Source organism: Stegostoma tigrinum, chromosome 15 (assembly GCF_030684315.1).
Source record: "Stegostoma tigrinum isolate sSteTig4 chromosome 15, sSteTig4.hap1, whole genome shotgun sequence".
Taxonomy (NCBI): Eukaryota; Metazoa; Chordata; class Chondrichthyes; order Orectolobiformes; family Stegostomatidae; genus Stegostoma; species Stegostoma tigrinum.
In genome coordinates, this window is record NC_081368.1 from 47,686,703 (window position 1) to 47,709,144 (window position 22,442).

A 22,442-nucleotide genomic window follows, 5' to 3' on the forward strand; every position below is an offset into this window, starting at 1 on the left:
AAGTGGAGAAGCAATAGACATACCAGCAATCCCAAAGTTAGTAGTAACCTCCAGCGGAAGGCTCCACATGAAGAGATCACAGCTGAAGGGCTCCTCAGAATGTGCAGGGATACACTAGGATATTTCATCCTTGATGTCACTGCCAATGGATGAGTGAGTCACTGTGTCAGCACAGACTGAGGATGTCCTGGGACACTGTCACTGAATGAAGTCAACTGCTGGAATGTGACCGACAGCAAGAAGATGTAGACAGTCAGCCTACCTCAACTGCTGTCAAGGTGATAGCTGAATTAGTTTTTATACAACTGGGCTGTATCCTTCCAAGAAACAACAAGGGGTCTGGATGTAAGTTTGCTTGCTGAGCTGGAAGGTTCTTTTTCAGATGTTTCGTCACCATTCTAGGTAACATCATCAGTGAGCCTCCGGTGAAGCGCTGGTGTTATGTCCCGCTTTCTATTTATGTGTTTAGGTTTCCTTGGGTTGGTGATGTCATTTCCTGTGTTGGTGATGTCATTTCCTGTTCTTTTTCTCAGAGGGTGGTAGATAGGCTCCAAATCAATGTGTTTGTTGACTGCCAGACTTCTCAGACCTCTTGGCATCATGGTAGCCCACAAACCCACCAACACACTAAAACAGCAGCTAATGAACTTAAAAGACACTATACAGACAACAAGCAAAACGAACGTCATTTACAAAATATCTTGCAAGAACTGTGACAAACACTACATTGAACAAACAGGCAGAAAGCTAGCCACCAGGATACGTGAACATCAACTGGCCACAAAAAGACATGACCCACTATCACTAGTATCCTTACATACAGATGAGGAAGGACACCACTTTGATTGGGACAAAACATCCATCCTAGGACAAGCCAAACAGAGACACGCATGAGAATTCCTAGAAGCATGGCATTCCAACCGAACTCCATCAACAAACACATTGATTTGGAGCCCATCTACCACCCTCTGAGAAAAAGAGCAGGGAATGACATTAACACAGGAAACGACATCACCAACCCAAGGAAACCTAAACACATAAATGGAAAGCGGGACATACCACCAGCGCTTCACTGGAGGCTCACTGATGATGTTACCTAGAATGGTGACGAAACGTCTGAAAACGAACCTGCCAGCTCGGCGAGCAAACTTACATCCAGAACCTCAACCTGAGCTACAAATCTTCTCAAAACCCGCTAACAAGGGGTCTATATGGAATCTCTCAATTGCCCACCTACAAATATATCAAGGCTGTTACCAACGTACTTTGTGTCAGGACACACTGCTTCATCTCATTTCCCCAGGATAAAGTCAGTGTTTCAGACCAGGAAGTAGGTTTCAGCAACAAAGCTGGCTACTAGCAGGTGCAGGGCATGATAGAACGTACTAAACGTCACTTTAAGAAACCTGTTTCAATATGCAGCTGAGTTCATCATTAGAAACAGTTTCTATCCCATCAATGTGCAAGTGACCTGTGATCTTGAGTGCCACTACAAATTTGCAGGTAGACTGGGACCTGCCACGATGTCTATACCCTTAAGAATTCTTATGATCCTGTTGTGTCTGAGAGGCCAGAAACCTTACAAAGCTAGTTACTGGGGGAGAAGGCCTGCCTTTTGCAATCATGGCTGATTACTCTGTTACACAATTCCTTCATTGAGAAAGAGCATAGATACAATGCAGTCTTCGACAAGGGCAATGATAGAGCAGATAATACGCGCGCTTGCATCAGTTTGGGGAGATCCTTTGAGTACAGTCTGGACAACTGGTGCAGGCAAAGAGGGCTGTGATGGAGGCCGAAAAGCCAGGAGAACAGAAACTGTCTTCAATAGAGGACTCTGAGCAGAAGAAACGCAACCTTCTGCATGATAGAGCATAACAGCGTTTGGAGCTACAAGTCAGAAAGTATTACATTGATATCCAGCTCCTGTCAGTGGTGATTATTCGTTGACTGAAAAATTGTCAGTGTTTCACAGAAATGCAGCCCATTTCTGCTCCGAAAGGTAAATGCAGTTTCTGTTTGTTTTGTCTTCTGTTTAAATTTTGATGTTGGTGACTAAAAGCCACTGTTTTAAAGCACTTGAAGGCTTTGGTGTATATAATGATCCCACATTGAACGATGATAACATGCTGGACTGCATTGGAAAATAGTGTAAGAGTTGGCCCCTTGTTGAGGTCATGCTGAGTGTGATCGACTAGTCCTATCAGGGACAGAGTCAGGAATTTGCACAAAGCACATAAGGACTTGCCCAGCAGTTAAAGCAATGAGGCATTTAAGAGCTGTGCCATTGTAATCTTAAGAGTATTTATTTTTAAATTGTTCTTTTACAAGTTAACCAGCAGATCTAAGATGAAGGTATTAGAAGTAGCAATGATTTAGAAGGTTGTAAGATGGGATGTGGCTGACGATGGCTAAACTGCATGGTTTAGTGCCTAAATAGGTGTAGGAAAATGCATTTTGTATGTTCAATGAAGAATCAAATGTGGTACCTACATACTTTGAGAAGCATTTCCTTGTCATTGCTGTCCCATATTTTCATGATAAAAAGCAACTCTGGGCTGCTGATGCTTGTCTAGGTGTATGGCTGACAGTCAAAGTGATGACAGTGTCAGGGGTCCGAGGATCTCCCAGCAGTAGTGATTACTCCTGCCAACAGCAAGTGGTAGAACTGGGCCAACGTCAAACAACTGGGGTAACATAGGGACCTTCTGCCTAGCTAAAAGAGGTGAGTTTGGAATGATGGCCATGAAAATGCATTAGGCCTCAGAGAGAAAACCTTCGTGAACCTTGACAACAATTACAAATGGCTGAATAAATTGCAAAATTCAACTAATGTCTGAGAGGGGATAAACAGAAGTTGAAGTTCCTGTCTTCAGGTTCTTCTCAGCCACTTCGGAAGAGGTAGTGGAAGTTGCTGTTTAGAAGAGACAGAGCAATCATTTGTTGGTGGCAAGGCTGGACTCACCATGACAAAGGAAGGACAGAGAAGCATCATTCTGGAGGCATGTGGGTTGCAGCTTCTGCATGTGGGTAGGATGTGAGCTTCTTCATGGGATTCTCTTTATTCTCTACTACCGGTTATAACCATCCATGGACGAAACTGCACCACAGCAGTTGAAGACTCCGTCTCTAGAGATGAAGAAATCACTGTCATATAGGTCCCATGCCTCATTCTGCACCTCCATCAGCACTGTCACACCCAGACGCCCTGTAGAAGGTTCAGTTGTAGATTTAGGAGGACAGTGTTGAGAACGCCACGGACCCAGATCAGTTGCAAACGGAGGATCTGCTAGCCATTTCCCTAAATTGGCAGGACTGCCCCTGCTGAGCCCTGTGATGATAATGGATTTCTGGTTGTGGCCTCAGTAAGCCTGCCTGATATATAGCAAAGGTTAAGAGAAAACCTGTTGAAAATGCAAGAATTTATTTCTAGTTTTACAAAGCATGGAAGAGTCCATGTGCGCCATGAGTTCTGTCATGCCTCCGGTTTCATCCACAGAGAGGCTGGAAAACTCAAAAGAGAGCCAGGGAAAGCATTCAATGCATATATATTTGGACCTGTATTTCATCTCTCCAGCCAGGGCTTCGCTGCAATATTTGTTTGGCAAGAGGGGTGAAAAGATGCAACTGGATCTGCCTTTAGAAGTCCTTTCTTCTCAGGGAGAAACAGGGATACCATTGTGCACTCATAACAGGCAAGGGGACATCCCTGCACCAGTCCAATTAATCTTCAATAGGATGGAACTCTCAAAGCCACCTGCCTCCAGAGGAAACCTGCCATGGACATCCAAAGGAATGGAACATGACAATGAGTACAGTCTCTATCTCAACTACTGTTATCAGGGTCGCACCTTGATAAAGTGATAGTAAAAGTGTATTCTAACAAATGTGAACACCAGGGCAGAATGGGTGATTCATCTCTGGCTTTCCTGCTTTAAAATGTACAGTATTTTCTCCGACCATTTTTTAATAAGGGTCAGCACCTGTCATTGTATCATTGGTGGTCATGGCTCAGCCATGTTTAGTCCCAATTTAACTAAAGGAGATATGAACAAAAACATTCTTCCTCAATGAAGTCTACTGAATTTTCCAGCATTATTATTTTGAATGTTGATATGAATTGTTACTTCTGTAATGAAAATTCTATTGACCATGGTTTAAATTAGAGGTACAGCTGTTCCTTCTTCTATGCACTATTGGCCTATTTATTCTCAACAGGTTTCAAAAAGACATTAATAATCATGATCAAAGCACTTTAAACATAGTGCAGGATCAGAAGACAAGCTGTTACATGGGTACCCACATACCCGTAAGACATACTTGATACCAGCAATTACTAGCAAGTATGTCAAAGCTCCTCTCCACATTCTACTCTAGGTGATAGAGGATGTAGGTTAATTGTTAACTTGGCAATTGACAATGGTCTAAACCTCAAGAGGGTGATAACCGTCTGGTGATGGTTATGTGTAAGCATTATTGTTGAGGGTATCTTATGTATATATTTTTGTCCCTGGTATTCCTCGCACATATCTCCACAGCCTTGGCATTTCCCAAAGACTCATTTTTATATATGGCCCTCTCCTCATACTCTGACCAAATCTGCGTAATATGAGGAGGACAATTTTTTCCGCATACTCTCCCTTTGCTGCATTGCAGTGCCAAGTTGTGCGGTATGCAGCACACCACTATTTGTGACATCCTTTTAGGTGTGTATTGTCATGCCTGCATGGAGTGCCGAAACACCCTTTAAGAAGCCCAAAGATGTGCTCAATGATGGCTCTGTCAGACACATGAGCTGTAAGAAGTTGATTGTAATGCTCCTCTGCCTTGCTTTGGGGATGCTTCCCTCGTGTCATCAGCCTATATGCAGGAGATAGACCTTGACCTCATTTACCAGCTGGGCCTTGGTATTCGGGAAGCTTTGGGAGCTTGTAGAATTAATTTGGATGGAGATAAGTAAGTAACAAAAGAAAGAATGATGTCGCTAAGCAGATAGGTTACAGCCCCATGACAGTAGCTACACTTTAAGACAAAGCATAAATTATGAAACAGAAAATGGCCTGCAAGGAAGGTACTAAAGTACATAGCAAGAGTTTCATCAAACACTTAAAAAGGAAAATAATAACTAGTGAGACTAAGGAATTAATAAGGGAAGAAAAAGAAAGTGTTGGAAAAGGTTATAAGGGATAGGATTTATAATCATCTAGAAAAGAATAAATTGATTAGGGATAGTCAGCACGGTTTTATAGGATTTATAATCATCTAGAAAAGAATAAATTGATTAGGGATAGTCAGCACGGTTTTATGAAGGGAAGGTCGTGCCTCACAAACCTTATTGAGTTCTTTGTGAAGGTGACCAAACAGGTAGATGAGAGTAAACCGGTTGATGTGGTGTATATTGATTTCAGCAAGGTGTTCGATAAGGTTCCCCACAGTAGGCTATTGTACAAAATGCGGAGGAATGGAATTGTGGGAGATATAGCAGTTTGGATCGGAAATTGGATTGCTGAAAGAAGACAGAGGGTGGTAGTTGATGGGAAATGTTCATCCTGGAGACCAGTTACTAGTGGTGTACCGCAAGGGTCGGTGTTGGGTCCACTGCTGTTTGTCATTTTTATAAATGACCTGGATGAGGGCGTAGAAGGATGGGTTAGTAAATTTGCGGATGACACTAAGGTCGTTAAGGACTAAGGTCACTAAGGAGTTGTGGATAGTGACGAAGGATGCTGTAGGTTGCAGAGAGACATAGATAAGCTGCAGAGCTGGGCTGAGAGGTGGCAAATGGAGTTTAATGCAGACAAGTGTGAGGTGATGCACTTTGGTAGGAGTAACCGGAAGGCAAAGTACAGGGCTAATGGTAAGATTCTTAGCAGTGTAGATGAGCAGAGAGATCTTGGTGCCCATGTACACAGATCCTTGAAAGTTGCCACCCAGGTTGACAGGGCTGTTAAGAAGGCATGCAGTGTTTTAGCTTTTATTAATAGAGGGATCGAGTTCCGGAACCAAGAGGTTATGCTGCAGCTGTACAAAACTCTGGTGCGGCCGCACTTGGAGTATTGTGTACAGTTCTGGTCACCGCATTATAAGAAGGATGTGGAAGCTTCGGAAAGGGTGCATGAGGAGATTTACTAGGATGTTGCCTGGTATGGAGGGAAGGTCTTACGAGGAAAGAGGGACTTGAGGCTGTTTTCATTAGAGAGAAGAAGTTTGAGAGGTGACTTAATTGAGACATATAAAATAATCAGACGGTTAGGTAGGGTGGCTCGGGAGAGCCTTTTTCCTAGGATGGTGACGGCGAGCACGAGGGGACATAGCTTTAAATTGAGGGGTGAAAGATATAGGACAGATGTCAGAGGTAGTTTCTTTACTCAGAGAGTAGTAAGAGAATGGAACGCTTTGCCTGCAAAGGTAGTAGATTCGCCAACTTTAGGTACATTTAAGTCGTCATTGGACAAGCATATGGACATACATGGAATAGTGTAGTTTAGATGGGCTGCAGATTGGTATGACAGGTCGGCACAACAGAGGGCCGAAGGGCCTGTACTGTGCTGTAATGTTCTATGTTCTATGTTCTATGTTCTAATTGGCTGACTTAGAAAATACTTGTTCAATCTGTCTTCTTAATAGAAGACATAAAAAGCAAAAGTATAGGTCAAAGAAAATCAGTAGGGGCTGGAAGAGAGAGATACATAAAACAATTACAAGCACTATAACAAAAATATGTAGGAAAAGCAATAGGACTGAAGATCAATGAATCCCTGGGGCCCTTAAAGGAAGTGACTGTAGAGATAGCAGATACATTTTTTGAAAAATTAAAGATTCCCTAGATTTCAGAAAGGTCCCAAATAATTGAAAACCTGCAAATTTAACGCCAGTGTTTCAGAAAGTAAGGGATAGAAAATGAAACCCCAAAACTTTGTTACATGGTTGACTCTAATACAATAGGTTAAAACTCAATAATTATACAACTCTTAGACTTCCATCACGATATTTTTACAAGTAATTCCTACTGTTTTTACAACCTCTGTACAACAATATGTTTAGTATTTTGTGATCTTCTGTGCTAAATTTTATATAGCTTTGAGTTTATAGGAAACTTTTTCACACTATATCATTTATTATTTTCATTAACGAAATAGTAATATACCTTTATAAAAAATATCAAACCCCGTGCAAAGGACAAAGCATCATTTAACAAAGTACTTTAAGAAGAATATTATTGTTAATGACGAGTAAGCATCTGATTTAGCAGAGAATTGAAACATGACTCCAAGGCCATCAATTATTAGGCCTTGACTGCACAAGCTTCCCTGTTCTTAAACAAAAGGCTAAAGAACATTTCAAACTATCCTCAGTAAAAAAGTCATGAAGTGACAACAATAAAAATTAATCAAAGGATGGATCCATGAATAATTGACACCTCAGGGAACCAGTCATGGCAGGTGGCATCATTCAATGTCAATGACTATTAAGAGCTCACTGGACATTGATGATGCATCGCTTAAGCCAGTTAACAATATGGCCAATCAGAAAGTAATGATGTAATTGATCATGTTGTTGGTTGTGGCTTGGAAAGAGTTAATAAGCGCTACTGAGAAAGCAGCAAAAGAAGCAGTAGCACAATGAAAGTGATTTTCTTTTCTCTGATTTGCACTGGATATTCTATAAGCATGGCCTTTCAGCTGCACATTTCCTAACAAAAAGCTTTGATATTGAGTGAACTGGCTGGATCCTATCCCAATCAATCTCCTTTCATTCCCCACGCAGGTCTTCTACCACAAATCCATTTTGTTCCACTTGTCCTTCCTTTGGAAAGGGGGTTGGGGAAAAGTCTACTGGCCATCGAGCTGGCTTAGTACTTCTGATGTCACTAAAGACTTTGCTTGTCTCAAGAGGATCCCAGAAAAGACCACAGGAACCTTAATAGCAAAATGCATGTAAATGGAGTGAAGATGTCAAGAACGTGTGCTCAGTTCGGTCAACTATGCAGAGTGCCATTTCATTAGGTCTCTTGGCAAGCATAGTAGGGATTTTAGTTTCTATTTTGATATGCAAATAAACATTTGAAATTTAAAAAAAAAAGCAGTTGCTTTCAGTGATCAGAGCGTGGATGAAGTTTGAAAGTAAGGACTCTTGAAATGCAGTGCAAGTGTCCCTAAGTTTGAGCCAGGAGATCTATATACAAGCTCCACCTGCTCCAGAGGTGCATATTAACATCTCTGAACAAGCTGATTACAAAAGAACTAAAGGTTGTAAGTAAAGTTACCTTGGTGTCTGAGTGGAAACAGGAGAGCCTGGAGGTGTTGGAGAGAGACCAAAGCCTAAGTGTCAACTAACACCTTAAACTGAACCAGAAAGCAAGATCTATTTTAAACCTAGAGAACTAAGTGTGGAGCTGGATGAACGCAATAGGCCAAGCAGCATCTTAGGAGCACAAAAGCTGACATTTCAGGCCTCTAGGCCTAAAACGTCAGCTTTTGTGCTCCTAAGATGCTGCTTAGCCTGCTGTGTTCATCTCGCTCCACACTTTGTTATCTCGGATTCTCCAGCATCTGCAGTTCACATTATCTCTATTTTAAACCTGAAAGGTCGCAGGCCCGCTTTAATTGATATTGTTCATAACTTTAAAAAAATTCCTTTGTTAATGCATCAAACTGTCTCCTGCTGCTTTATTGGTTTGGACCTTAGATGAGCAAATTAATATTGTGATTCAAGTTGCAGCTCTGAAGTCTCACGTAATACATAGAGGAGCCAATAGATCTAGTGTATCTGGTTTTCCAAATGACATTTGATAAGTTATCCTATAAAGGTCACTGAACAAGATAAGAGCTTGAGGTGTTCAGATAATATTTTAGCATGGATAGAGAATTGGCTAAATAAGAGGAAACAAAAAATTGGAAGAAATGGATTATTTTTAGATTAATGATCTACAACTGGTAGGGTTTTGTATTGATCAGTGCTGAATCATAATTATTGATTATCTATATTACTGATTTGGAGAAAAAGACAGACTATTGCAATTAAATTCACTGATGATACAAAACTGGTTAGGAAAGTAAATTGCAAGCAAGGTACAAACAGCCTGAAAAAGGATTATAGATATGTTGGGCTGAATTTTTCCACCCCTCAACTGTGATCAGTTTGGGCATTATGGCAGGATTGGAAAAATGGGGCTGTTGACATTGATGGAATAAAAATGTCCAATTTTGCACTGAAGGTTTGAATGGCAAGTTGAGAATCTCACTAATGAACTGTAAAAGACTTATTTCCATGTATTAATGTGTGATTATTATCCATTCTTATCTCCATTATATACAATTTTCTATTATTCAATGCAGTGGAGAGAAAGTACAGTGACAACTGCTGACATGAATGTCAGAATGAAATTATCTCAGGTCAAAGGGCCAGTTCTCTGCTGTGTGGCTATATAACTCGGTGAGCCAGTGCTGTTTCCAGCTGCTTTGTACACTGGGGCAAATGCACATCTCGTGGATTGGAACAGGGTACATCTCAGAGTTTGTCGCTTGCTCTTTGCACTCTCTGTGCACTCACTCTGTGCCCATCTGGATGTGCGCAGAATCCCTGCCTTGCCTTACCTTGCCTTGTCATTTTGTGTATTACCACATCAATCAGAATTAATGTATTTCTGTTTTATTTTGCCTCTTAGTGCAAACATGAAGCAAGGCAGTATGTCACGTTTGCACGTAATGATCAGTCAAAGGAACAGTAAGACTGACTTATGACAGTACGCTGCATCAATGTCACACCTGCAGCATGTGCCAGCAGTTTATGTGCCAAACACATGAATGTGCTTCAGTCAAACAGCCATATGTGAAGGTTTACGGGGAGTAGTCCCCAGAGAATTCAGTTACTGAGGGGGATTGTAGACAGTTTGGGAGAACTGGCATCATCCATTCTCAATCCAAGGGCTTGAATGTAGTCAGTCAGGCACTTGGAATGATCAGGGTCAGGGGTTTCTGTATGAATACAATGTGGAGTGTGGGCCATGATCAGTTCTACAAGTCCAGAACAACCACTTGGAAGATTGGTGATAAGTCAGTTGTGTCTGTGCTGCTAAGTCATTTGGGGGTAGGCTATGTTTAATATTGAACAATGACAAGGTGTTATATTACACCAGGTATTAGGGAATGAACAGCACTTCCTTAGACAGACTTCTAAGATGTTAAGGCATCAAGGGTAGGCACTCTTCAATCTTGTAGCTACGTTAACTATGACAGTCAATCAGACACATGATGATGTAAAGTAGCCACAGGTATGAAGGTCAAATGCACACCCACCCACATGCCCTCAGAAGCCTTTCTTTTTTGATTCTTTCTCTCTGTGTGCACTGTTAAGGACAACTTATAGCTGAATGACCTGATGTATAACTAGACTTTAATTACTGTGCCCTTGGCAGAACACCCAGAAAGTTCTGATAATAGCAAATACTTCTGTTGCTGGCGAGCACAAAAAGAGTAGAGTTGCCCATAATAAAGACGTGGTACATGTATAATAAGGTGTGCCAGCAGAGAATTGCATGAGCTAACTTGCTGAAGTTCAGGGAGGGGAAACTCTCCATGAAACCCTCTGAAAGTAACAATTAGCTGATTTTTGTTAAATCTTAGCCCTTTACAAAATGGGCAAAAATATGCAGATGGAATGTAATGTCAGAAAATGTGAAGTTGTCGACTATGGCAGAAACAGTAAAGAAGCAGCATGTTATTTAAGTACAGATAGACTGAGAAGGACCAGGGTGTCCTTGCATTGAACTGAAAAACAAAATAGCCCACAAATACATCAAATAAATGGAAAATTGGTTTTCTTTGCAAGGGAGAATAAAATTAGGGAAGCTTTGCCATAACTGTAACAAAAGCAGCTGAAGGAGATATTGGGCATTGATAGGACTACACCAGGAGTGCAATTTTACTATTCTTAATGAAGGAAGGGTATATTTGCATTAGAAGCAATGAACAGAAAGTTGACTTTGCTCATTCTGGGATCAAGGCATTGTTTATTTGGATAAGACTGACGAAGAATTGCCTCTCTGCACCTCAACTGTGCATTTGACCTTCATGCCTGTGACTCCATGTCCTAGTAACTCCATTCTGTTTGTTTTTTACACAAGTAAGTCTCTAAGGTTGTTTCATTACTCTGTGACTGTAGAAGGGCAACATATGTTGCGAGCTTTTGCAGTCCAGAATTTGATGACGTCAGAAAGTGAATTAACACCGGAGCAAAACAGGTTGATGGTCAACCTGCAAATCCTTCAAATAAAACTATGGCAGGCAGAAGAGTGGAGAAATCCTGGTCACCAAGTCTTGATACAGAATGGCCCAAGCTTACAGTCTCTGGTTTCAGGCTGGTGATCTGTTTCACACAAAGCAAGCTGTGGAAAACAGATGTAAGAATGTGTTTTGTCTCCCTTAACCACCACTCAGCATGGGAAACCTCCTATGCTTATGACAAGTGAAAAACCGCCAACACTTAAAAATACTTCATTGATAGGGAGGTCAAAATTTGTTGCATCTGACGTGTCTCAAGAGTTACACCTACAGAACAGAGAAAACATTTTTTCTGAAGAATGGTCTAGGCCCAGAACGTCAGTTTTCCTGCTCCTATGATGCTGCTTGGCCTGCTGTGTTCATCCAGCTCTACACCTTGTTATATCAAAAATTTCAGTCAATTCACTTTTGGCCCTGACCTTCAGTCTGGAGACAAATTACATTATTAATGACCTCATCTAGTATCTATACAACTGCAACTGAACTTTCTAGGCTTCAAACTACAAGGGCTACCCATCGCAGAAGAATAATACATTGTCCTCGTGAAATAGGCAGGGAAGATTTTTCCTAACAGTACTATATAGGTGAATGGCAGAACACCATGACATTGAAAAAGAGGCAGAGTGGGATTTCCATTGTCTAGTTAATAGGACTCACTGGCAATTCATCCAAAAAATATCAAAATGCAAACACAGCTGCAGATCAAGGAAATATTCAACTGCATCCCTGACTGCCTATATCAGGCTGCTACTGGGAGCCTCAGGGGTTGCTCCAATTTGCCTTATCTGCACAGCTGAATAAGAAAGCATTTGTTATTTTGTGATGAACCTGGTGAAGCATCCAAGCATTTGAATAGAAGGTAAATTTCTCCAATAATTCGCCACTTCGTGTCTAATTTGTAGCCAGGTATTAGGGAAAGTGTCAAACAAAGGTAAGTCATTTTCACAATGAATGGAAGAGAAATAAAATCAACAGCCACCACTATATGTCTCTGCCTCCCAAACCTGTTCTTCCTCTCACCCATCCCTTCCTCCCACCCCAAGCCGCACCTCCATTTCCTACCTACTAACTTCATCCCACCTCCTTGACCTGTCTGTCTTCCTTGGACTGACCTATCCCCTCCCTACCTCCCCACCTATACTTTCCTCTCCACCTATCTTCTTTTCTCTCCATCTTCGGTCTGCCTCCCCCTCTCTCCCTATCTATTCCAAACCCTCACCCCATCCCCATCTGTGATGAAGGGTCTAGGCCCAAAACGTCAGCTTTTGTGCTCCTGACATGCTGCTTGGCCTGCTGTGTTCATCCAGCTTCACACTTTATTATTGATGAGTGATAACGGGGAACTGCAGATGCTGGAGAATCCAAGATAATAAAATGTGAGGCTGGATGAACACAGCAGGCCCAGCAGCATCTCAGGAGCTTTTGTGCACAAAAGCTCCTGAGATGCTGCTGGGCCTGCTGTGTTCATCCAGCCTCACATTTTTTATCACACTTTATTATCTGGGATTATCCAGCATCTGCAGTTGCCATTATCTCTGATCTCAACAGCCATCACTGTCAGTTTGAGAACAAAGCCCTGGAAGTTATCACCAAGGAATGGTAGGTAGCGTGCAGAAGATAAAAATCAGGACAGTTTTGCATTATGATAGAAATTATACGTCATTTTTGTTTTGGAACATACCTCTTTTCGTTTTACATCTAATCTCCCATAGTTGTCCAAAGAACCTCTTCTAGAAGTCACGTCTTTGTTAAAACTGACATGTACTCCTTTCTCAGGCTTTACAAGTGATTCTGGATGTGCTACTGATGCCTTACGAAGCGCCTGCAGGTTCTGACCAGTGTGTAACAAGCTCATTTGCTGAAGCATCTCAATTGGCTCAGTTTTAATTGAAATAACAGATAAGTGGTCTGAGATGATCTCTGGATCAACTTTCAATTGTGTTTCTCGTTTATGTGGGACAATCTTCACAGGTACAGCTTCCTTCTCAGGGCCAAAAATTGCACTAATTGTGGTTTCACTGAAAACATCATGAAGCACATCTTCTGCTTCACTCGAGGTTGTGTGTGATGTTTCTTCACTTGAATAGGAGTCAGATTTAGGTTGTGTACTGATGATTGTATGATCCGAGGTTATCATGCGAATTGGTGGTTCAATTGGAATATTTTTTTCTATTTTACTTTTGCCAGCATTACCATCAACTGGATGTTTATGTATGGAGCTAGCGGCTGACTCAAGGCTGCTTTCTAAAACTTGAATTATATTTGTTACAATTTTCTCTGAAATTAAACTTAATTGAGAGGCGCTTGGTCTGTGAGATAACAAGCTGGGGGATTTCTGTAAAAGTGTATCAGCAATTTGTGAACAAATGCTAACCAAATCTTCCCTTGACAATGCTTCACCCAATGAATGAGAACTTTCACTCAAAAGGTCATTTCCACGTAGAGCTGCTGTTTGCTGCTGAATTGGTTTTTCATATTTGAATGTCTTGGAGCTCTGTCGATCCATATGAGGCCTACTTGATAATATATTACTTAGAACCATTTGAACTAAATTTTCTGCATCACTACTTATGCTTGAAGATGTCTCCTCTGTTGTTGAAGAAGAAGAAGAAAGCTTCTTATCTGAAAATTTTTGTGCAATGGTAGAAGTTTTACCCAGACGGCTAATTTTTCCAGAAGCCTGTGATTTTGTCGATTTTTGCTTCTTTAAATTATTTTTGAGTAAAGCAAGTTGTTTGTTATCTTTACCAGATGATTCAGATGATGAAGGTATAAACAATGAAGAAGTTGAAGATTCAGAGCAATGTTTTAATTCTTGCATAACGTCGGAAACAATTTTTTCTGAAAGCAAATTTAATTGAGAAGAATGTGAACTCTCACTTGCTTTGTCAGATAGTTCAGGAAAAAGGGATTCTATCATTTGTGTAAAAATGGAAACTAGTGCTTCTGTTAACAGCTCCTCAGACAAATCATCAAGCGCAATTGAACTTTCAACAGAATGTAGTTTATCATGTTCTTGTGCCTCTGAGGTCTGCTGTTCTTCAGAAGCAATACCAGCCCAAACATTACACAGAGCTGATTGAACTAGACTTTCTGCTTCACTGCTTCCTGTTGAATAAATATGTTCTTCAGTTGAAGAGACAGAGAGTTTTCTGTCTTCAAAATGTAGTGGACAAGTGCAGGTTCCACCATATGAACTAGTCTTTCTTGAAACTGGTGGTTCAATGGCTGATAGTGTACATACACTCTCTTTGTCAGAAAACAGTATCGGACTGCTTTCTTCATCGGGATATTTGCAGACATCAAACTCTGAAGGCTTGAATGAACAGACACATGGTGCCTCAAAACTGCTTTCAAATCCTTGGTACATAGTTGAAATAATTGTATCTGAGAACTGTGAAGTACATGAACTGCGATCAGAGACAACTGGCTTTGGTAAGACTGAATCGGAAACATGCGACAAAGCTTTTTCACCTTCCATGCACAATACCTTATTGAGTCCATCAATTGACATGAAGTTTTCATCATAAAGTTCTGTATCACAAACTGGTGGCATTGTAGCCCATGATATAATGGTCTCTTTTCGAGTTAGTGGACACACAGTATCATTGCTAACATCATCGGGAGTTGTATACTCAACTTCATTAACCTGCACGTCTTTTTCTATGTATTGTGGTCGTGGCTTGTCAAGAAATGAGGCCTGTTTTTTGCATTCTGTAAATTTCTGTATTATCTCTTTTGTTATTAGTTCCAGGAAGAAATCCTGCAGTTCTCGCCTTGTGATATCATTTTTAAACTTATTTGCTTCTTTTGTCCCACATAACTGGTCTAATTGACTCAGATATATACTATACTTCACATACTCAGTGATAGACTTCATCACATGGGGTAACAATATGACATTAATATTTTCATCCAACTTATGTCCTGAACAGGTCTTCTCAGCTTCTTTTTTCTGACTCTCACAAACTGGTTTTCCCCCACAGGTCTGTTTTTCACCTGAATCAGTCCGTGAGGGAAAGGAACATGTGTCAAATTCATCAGTCATTCCACAAACAGTTTTTTCAGCTCTTTGATCAAATGGTGATTCTGAATGTTCAGAAACTATAGTATTTGAACACTGGTATTTCTTTTTCTCTTCTAAGATGAAACGTACTAAATTACTTTGCATATCTTCATTGACTGAAATGGGTGCTTTCGCAAATGGACATACTCCACCTTCTTCACATGATTGCTCAGACTTGAGTACTGAATTAATTACATTTTCAATCAGTGTTTCAGACATCTTTGTCAACCCAGATATACCTGGCTCATGATAACACACTTCTGATGATTCCTCAGTCATGCTATCTGCCATTGATGAAATGCTACTTGAGCATACTTTTTGACAAACTGATTCTTGAGGTATACTGAATGAGATTCTCTTTTTACTTGTCTTTGAGCTACAAGATGAATGTTCACTACAGATTGTTGGAGCAGAAGTATCCTTTGAACTAATATCGATAATGGATATTTCACTGCTTGTTGTTTGTGATTGGCTCAGTTGCATTTCACTTACAAATCCAGGACAACTAATAACATGCTGAATTTGTTCCAGAATAAAGTGGATGAGGTCGTCTGAAATTAAGTCAAAATATGATGCAATATCTTCTGTTCCAGAATCAGAGAATTGTATTTGGTGTTCTATAGGCTTTCTGAGAACTACCTGATTTTGCATTAGTGATTTCGCACAAAGAATTTTCTTGGCTTGTTTAGTTACATCACTTACAAAGTTAAGTGAAGTAAGAGTACTGGCAAAAGTGTTATTGTGACATGTCTTCTTCGGATATAGTTCACAAGTATCGCTTACACTTGAATCCTGAGCTTCAAATGAATCTTCACAAGCATATTTCCTTTCCACCTCTGCAACAACAACATTAACAAGTTCTTGAGAAACATCATTCACTTCACATTCAAGTGGTATGAAACTTAATGTGGAATCTATCTGTTTAAGTAAAATATTAACAGTTTTTAAAATAATATCTTGCAAAACATCTGGAGTAATTAAAGCCTCAAGATGCCTTATATGAGATGAAATTATTTTTCTTTCGCCATCAATAATATTTGTAATTTCTTGGGAAAACTTTTCATCATTTAAAAGCTGCTGTAAGGCAAACTTAATGAGTTCCTCTTTCATACGTCTTGCGGTGTCTGTTGTCTTCGGCTCTTTTAAATCTTTTGCGTCAGAAACTAGCATCTCAGTTTTTGTTTGTAATATTTCATGAAGCCGGTTTGTAACTTGATCCCCAAATGTTTTGAAGTGCTTTTTTCCTTCAGGAGCTGTGCTGGCATTGTTCGCTATTTGGCCTGGTTCAGGTTTTAGTTCCTTATGAGATGTTAATGACTTCTTTATTTCATAATAGATAGCATTTAAAAAATCTGGGGAAGTTAAGCCCAACTTACATGACTGAGAAACTGAGCTTGCCATATCACTGAACAATTTTGTAAAGCACTCTGTGAAATCTGATGTAGTTTCTGATGACTCTGATGATTTAAAGGGGCACAATTGCTCCTTGTTTATCTCAGGATTTTGTTCAAGTGAATGCAGTGAAAGGCCAATGACTTTTTTGATGTGGTCCATAACAGATTTTGTGGTATCTTCTGAAACAAGGTCAAGGCAAGAATCGCTTGAATTACTTAAAGAGCTTTCATGGTCAATCTTTTTTTGCCCCAAAACCATGTCTGAAATCTCACATTTAAGTTGAGTTGTAAGCAACTTTACAAGCTTTTCATCAAATGCTTCTCGAACATGTTTATCATCTTTTAATTCAAGTTGCTGCATCGCAGATTCCTCATCATGTGTATCCTTGAGAGGTTTATGAGGTTTACTTTTAACAGCAATTTTCTCTGTTTTGTCATCTTTTATTACCTTTATTTCTTTCACCTTTTGGAAAACAGGAAGTCTGTCCCCAGCTTGATTAATGGGAGGTTTTTTTGAAGTACTGGTCTTCTTTTTTGTCATAGATTTTTTTGATTTTGGAATCGCTTCTGGTAAGCGTTCTGGTTTGTTTCCTAATTTTTGACTTTCTGTTGACAAAGATTTTGTGGGACTAATTGCAATCTTAGTCAAAGATAATTTGCGTGGTTTGGCCAGTTTTTTTATAATAGTTTGTGGCAAAGCAGAGCTGCCTTGAGATTTTGGAAATGCATCATCTGGAATTAATTTGGATTCTTCTAAACGTGTTGGCTTTCCTTTGACGGATACTTCAGTGGTGGGTGTTGGCTTTTCCTTTACTAATGACGAGTCTGCTGTTAATTCAGCCATATTTTCATTTGGCAACTGTACTTTAAGTCCTAAAAGATCAGTGATCGCCTTCATTATTATAATAAAGAGCCTCTCATAGTCTGAGTTGGATGTTGTTGATCCAATTGGCCCATTTTCATTTGGTTTGCTTTCACTGGCATCAGTGATTTGAGCTATTCTGACATGTGAATCAGCTGTGATGTGACCTTGAAACAAAAGACACTTATTTAACAGTTTTCTAACTAACTCTTCAGCAACTCTCGTTATTAATTCCAAAGACGCTTGAGAAAACATTGGTGTACCATGGGGCAGAGTGGCTGCAATTTGCTTAGCTGATTTTAAGTCACTGACAATGTCTGAGGCAGATATTAGCCCTGTTTGGGGCCTTTTTGTATCAATCTTCACACGTGATGATGAATTGGAAGCATCCAAAATCATTTTCAAAACTTTGTTAACAATGTCATTTGAGACAAGATTGATATCTGGGCTTGATACTATCTTGTTTAATTTTGCTACAGTTGAAGGAGACTTTATCCATATCAACTCGATGTGTAATTTATTTGATGCGATGGCATCTGCTATTGCTTTTGCTGCGTAAAAAGATTTATCTTGGTTTTCAGCAGGAACTTCTGAGGCACCCATTATAGGAGGCAGAATCTTAGATGTCATCAGATCAACTTGGGACAAATTGCCAGACACAGACCCTTTCTTCACAGATGCCATCTTTCCAGTTGAATCAGTGCTGCTAAACTGCTTATGGTGGGAACCTTGAATCAAATCATGGTCACCTTTTCCTGTTGAAGAAAAAGAGATCAAATGTTTCAACCAATATGCAAACAATGGTACTTGAAATCGCATGTAAAAAAATTGTGAATCAAATATTAAAATCAAGCAATTAAAAACATTTTCTAAACAACATTATGAAAGAAGCTTCTCATCTGAAAACAGACTGACCATGTAATGCATCCAACTCAATGCAGCTTGTGGGCTTGGGAGTGCTCTGGTCAATTACATCACTCTATGGTAGTGGCAACCTTGGAAATGGGGCTTATTCACGGAATGTGGGGTGTCATAGTTATTGCCCGTTTCCCTTGAGAAGATGGTGGTAAACTGCCTATTTGAACTACCTGCAGCACTGGGGTGTAATTATACTCATAACGCTGTAAGGGATTTCCAGAATTTTGCCCTCACAACATCGCAATAAGCAAGTAAACTGTTTTGTCCTGGATGTTGTCAAGCCTCTTGAGTACTGTTGAAATTGCACCCACTCCGCCTTGTATATAAAGGGCATGCTTAGGGGAGTCAGGACGTGAATTACTCACCTCTGGAGTCCAAGCCTCTGACTTGCTCTTAGAGCTACAGTATTTATTTATGTGGTCTATTTCAGTTTCTACTCAATGATAAGCCCCAGGATAGCAGGGTATTCAGTGCTGTTAATGCCATTGAACATCACAAGGAGATAGTTAGATTCTCTCTTGTTGGAAATGGTCATCGACTGAGAGGTTTGTGGTGTGATTGTTTCTTGTCACTTCTCACCTCAAGCCCAGAAGTTGTCCTAGCTCTGCTATAATTAGACACTTGCAAAATTCTTCACTTTTTTATGCCAGTCTTCATAGTAGAGGACAGTAATAGCACTCCAAACCTACTAAATATTCAAGTGGTTACAGAAGGGAGGAAGGAAGTTAACAGGCTAGCTATCACTCGAGAAAAAGCATAAAGGAAACTAATGAGGCCAAAGGCCAATAAATCTCTTGACCTGATGGGTTGCATCCAGGATTTTAAAGAGAGTAGCAACAGAGAGAGCGGATGCATTGTTAGTTATCATCCGAGAATCCTTGGATTATGGTACTGTCCCAGAGAATTGGAAAACTGCCAATGTAACACCTTTATTCAAGAAGGGAGAGAGACAGTAAAGACAATTATAGGCTAGCTAGCTAACATCTGTCACTGGGAAAATGTTAGAGTATGTTGTAAAATACGTAATAGCATAGCACACAGGAATTTGTAAGTTCTCCCCATGTCTGCATGGGTTTCCTCCTACAACTCAAAGAGCTGCAGGTTAAATGGATTGGCCACGCTAAATTGTCTTTGGTGTCCAGAGGTATGCAGGCTAGGTGGATTTGCCATGGGAAATGTGGGGTAATAAGGACAGGGTAGGGGGCTGGGTTTGGGTAGGATGCTCTTCAGAGGGTTGGTGTAGACTCGATCGGCTTTTCTGTCTTTCTGCTTTGTAGTGATTCTATGATTCTGCGAATATATAACATAATCAGTCAATGTCAGAAAAGCTTAATGAAGGGGAAATTGTGCCAGAAAAATGTATTATAGTTCTTTGATGAGGTGACAGGTAGGATAGATAAAGAGGAACCTGTAGATGTAATATACTTACACTGCCAAAAGTCACGTAACAAGATACTGCACATAAGATATTAATAAGATTTGAGCATAGTATATTAGCTAGAATATTGGCTAACTAACAAAAGATGGTGTTGGGATAAAACAGAGTGCATTCTCAGGATTGGAACCTGTAACTTCTAGAATGCCTCAGTGATCAGTGCTGGAGCCACAGTTATTTACAACATATATTAATAACGTGTATAACAGAATGAATATGCTACTGCCAAGTTTGTGGGTAACAAAAATAATGTGGAATGGCAGGTAGTGAGGATGGAAGGATGACAAGTTGAGTGAGTTGGCAAATGCATGGAAGATTATAAAATGCAGATAAATGTGATGATGTACACTTTGGTAGCAAAAACAGGAAGATGGATTATGACCTGAATACTAATAGATTAAGAAAGAGGGAAGTGCAATGAGTCATGTAAGTCCTTGTACACCAGTCACTGAATTGGGGTAGATTAGCCTAGTTAGCTTGATGGCTGGTGTGCAAGACAGAGTGATGCCCAAAAGCATGGGTTCAATTCCTGCACTGGCTGAAGTTACCCTGAAGGACTTTCCTTCTCAACCTCTCACATTACCTGAGGCACTGAGACCCTCGGGGTTAAAGCACCACTAGTTACCTCTCTCCCATGAGAAATTGGGACTATAGCAACTTTTACCTTTAGTCACTGAAAGTAAACATGCAGGTGCAGCCAGCAGTGAAGAAGGCAAATGGTACATTGGCCTTCATAATGAGAGTATTTGAGTACACGAACTAGAAGGTCTTGCTGTAATTTTACAGGGCTTTAGTGAGACTGCTATTTAGGAATTATAAGCAGTTTCGACCTCATTATCTGAGGGAGAATACTCTGACTATTGAGAAAACGCCATGAAGGTTTACCAGACTGTTTCCTGGGATGGCATGAAGAAAGACTGCATCAGTTATGATTATATATGCTGGAATTTAGAAGAATGAAGGGGGATCATCAAAATAGCCATGAAATTCTACGAAGATGAGACAGCACAAAAACAGGGAAGATGTTCATGATGACTGGGGAGTCCAGATGCAGGCATCGCAGTCAGAGGATAGAGCATTGTTAATTAGGATGGAGAGGAGATATGTCTTCTCATAGAGAATGGTGAGCCTGTGGAATTCTGCTGCCACAGAAAGAGATTGAGATCAAAGAATTGGATATTTTTAAGGAGCTATACATATACATATTTCTTAGAGTTAACGGAATCAAACGGTATAGGGTGAAAACTGGAGCAGGTTCGTGAGTTGGAATGATCAGCCATAATAATATCGAATGGCACAGCAGACTCAAAGGGCCAAAATCAAACCTGGATCCCATGATAAATGCCTATAGTTTGTTTTCTTATTGCTATTAGATTTCAGCCTTTATACGTATCAGATTCTAGAGGCTATCTGTTGCTAGTAGCTGTTATCAAACTCCTCCAATATGTTCACTTTCTAGGTCACTTACATCACACACGTTTCCTGAGAGAGCCAAAAATACTGAATAACATTCAAGAGCAATACACTTGGAGGTGGCTGTGAGGATAGGAGGACATGGAGACATGGCATACTGAAACTTATGAATGTTATTGCGATGTCATGTCATATGGAAATGGAGCCTGTGTCAATAAGATTCCAAAGAGTTATCATCTTCAACCTTCAGTGGCATCGTGACTCAGTGGTTAGCACTGCTGACTCTCAGCACTAGGGACCCAAGTTCAATTCCAGCCTCAGGTGAACGTCTGTGAGAGTTTACACATTCTCTCAGTGTCTATTTTGGTTTCCTCTGGGTGCTTTGGTTTCTTCACACAGTCCAAAGATATGCAGGTTAGGCAGATAGGCCATACTGAATTGCTTATACTGTCTAGGGATGTGTAGGCTACGTGGATTAGCCATGGGAAATGCTAATAGGGTTAGGAGGGGCGTTGGGTGTGGGTGGGATGCTCTTCGGAGGGTTGGCGAGGACTCAGTGAGCAGCTTCCACACTGTAGGGATTCTATGATTCCCTGGAATATAGTTTTGATCAATAAAGCCTGTTAAATGTTCCACCACATGAGTGCAGACCTGATCTTACAACAGGCAGGTCCCACATCTATCTCAGCTGGAACTGCTATTGGTATCAATCTGATCCACATCAGACTTCCAGTCAAATAAGATAACCAACACCCCACAAATTCCCAAGCAAGGAGTGTGAGTTGCTGAAGCAACATACACTTTGCCATGCATGTTGTAGCCTGGAGGTTTGGGTAGTCATGATAGAGGCTCCCATTTCTTTCTACCAGATGATTGAACAGACATCACAACCAGTCACATCGCCTGCCACTAAGATATGTTGGAAGGATTTAAATGTTGATCCACAATCTGTTTGGTCAGTTTAAGATCCTACCTTGGCCACTAGATCTTCAACTGAGACCAGAATCCAAAGCTTCTGGATCAGTAACAGCGACACTACTTATTGTGTCACAAAACCTTCTGTTTAAAATTA

General features: G+C 40.4%; 1 protein-coding gene across 1 annotated transcript in view; it reads right to left on the reverse strand.

Moving 5' to 3' along the window:
* Window positions 1-22,442, reverse strand: part of LOC125458993 (uncharacterized) — a 60,008-nt gene that overhangs the window by 18,039 nt on the left and 19,527 nt on the right. Inside the window, exon 4 of the mRNA XM_059651259.1 lies at window positions 12,964-18,359. Coding sequence (XP_059507242.1) covers window positions 12,964-18,359 — 5,396 coding nt within the window. The remainder of the gene's footprint in view (window positions 1-12,963; window positions 18,360-22,442) is intronic.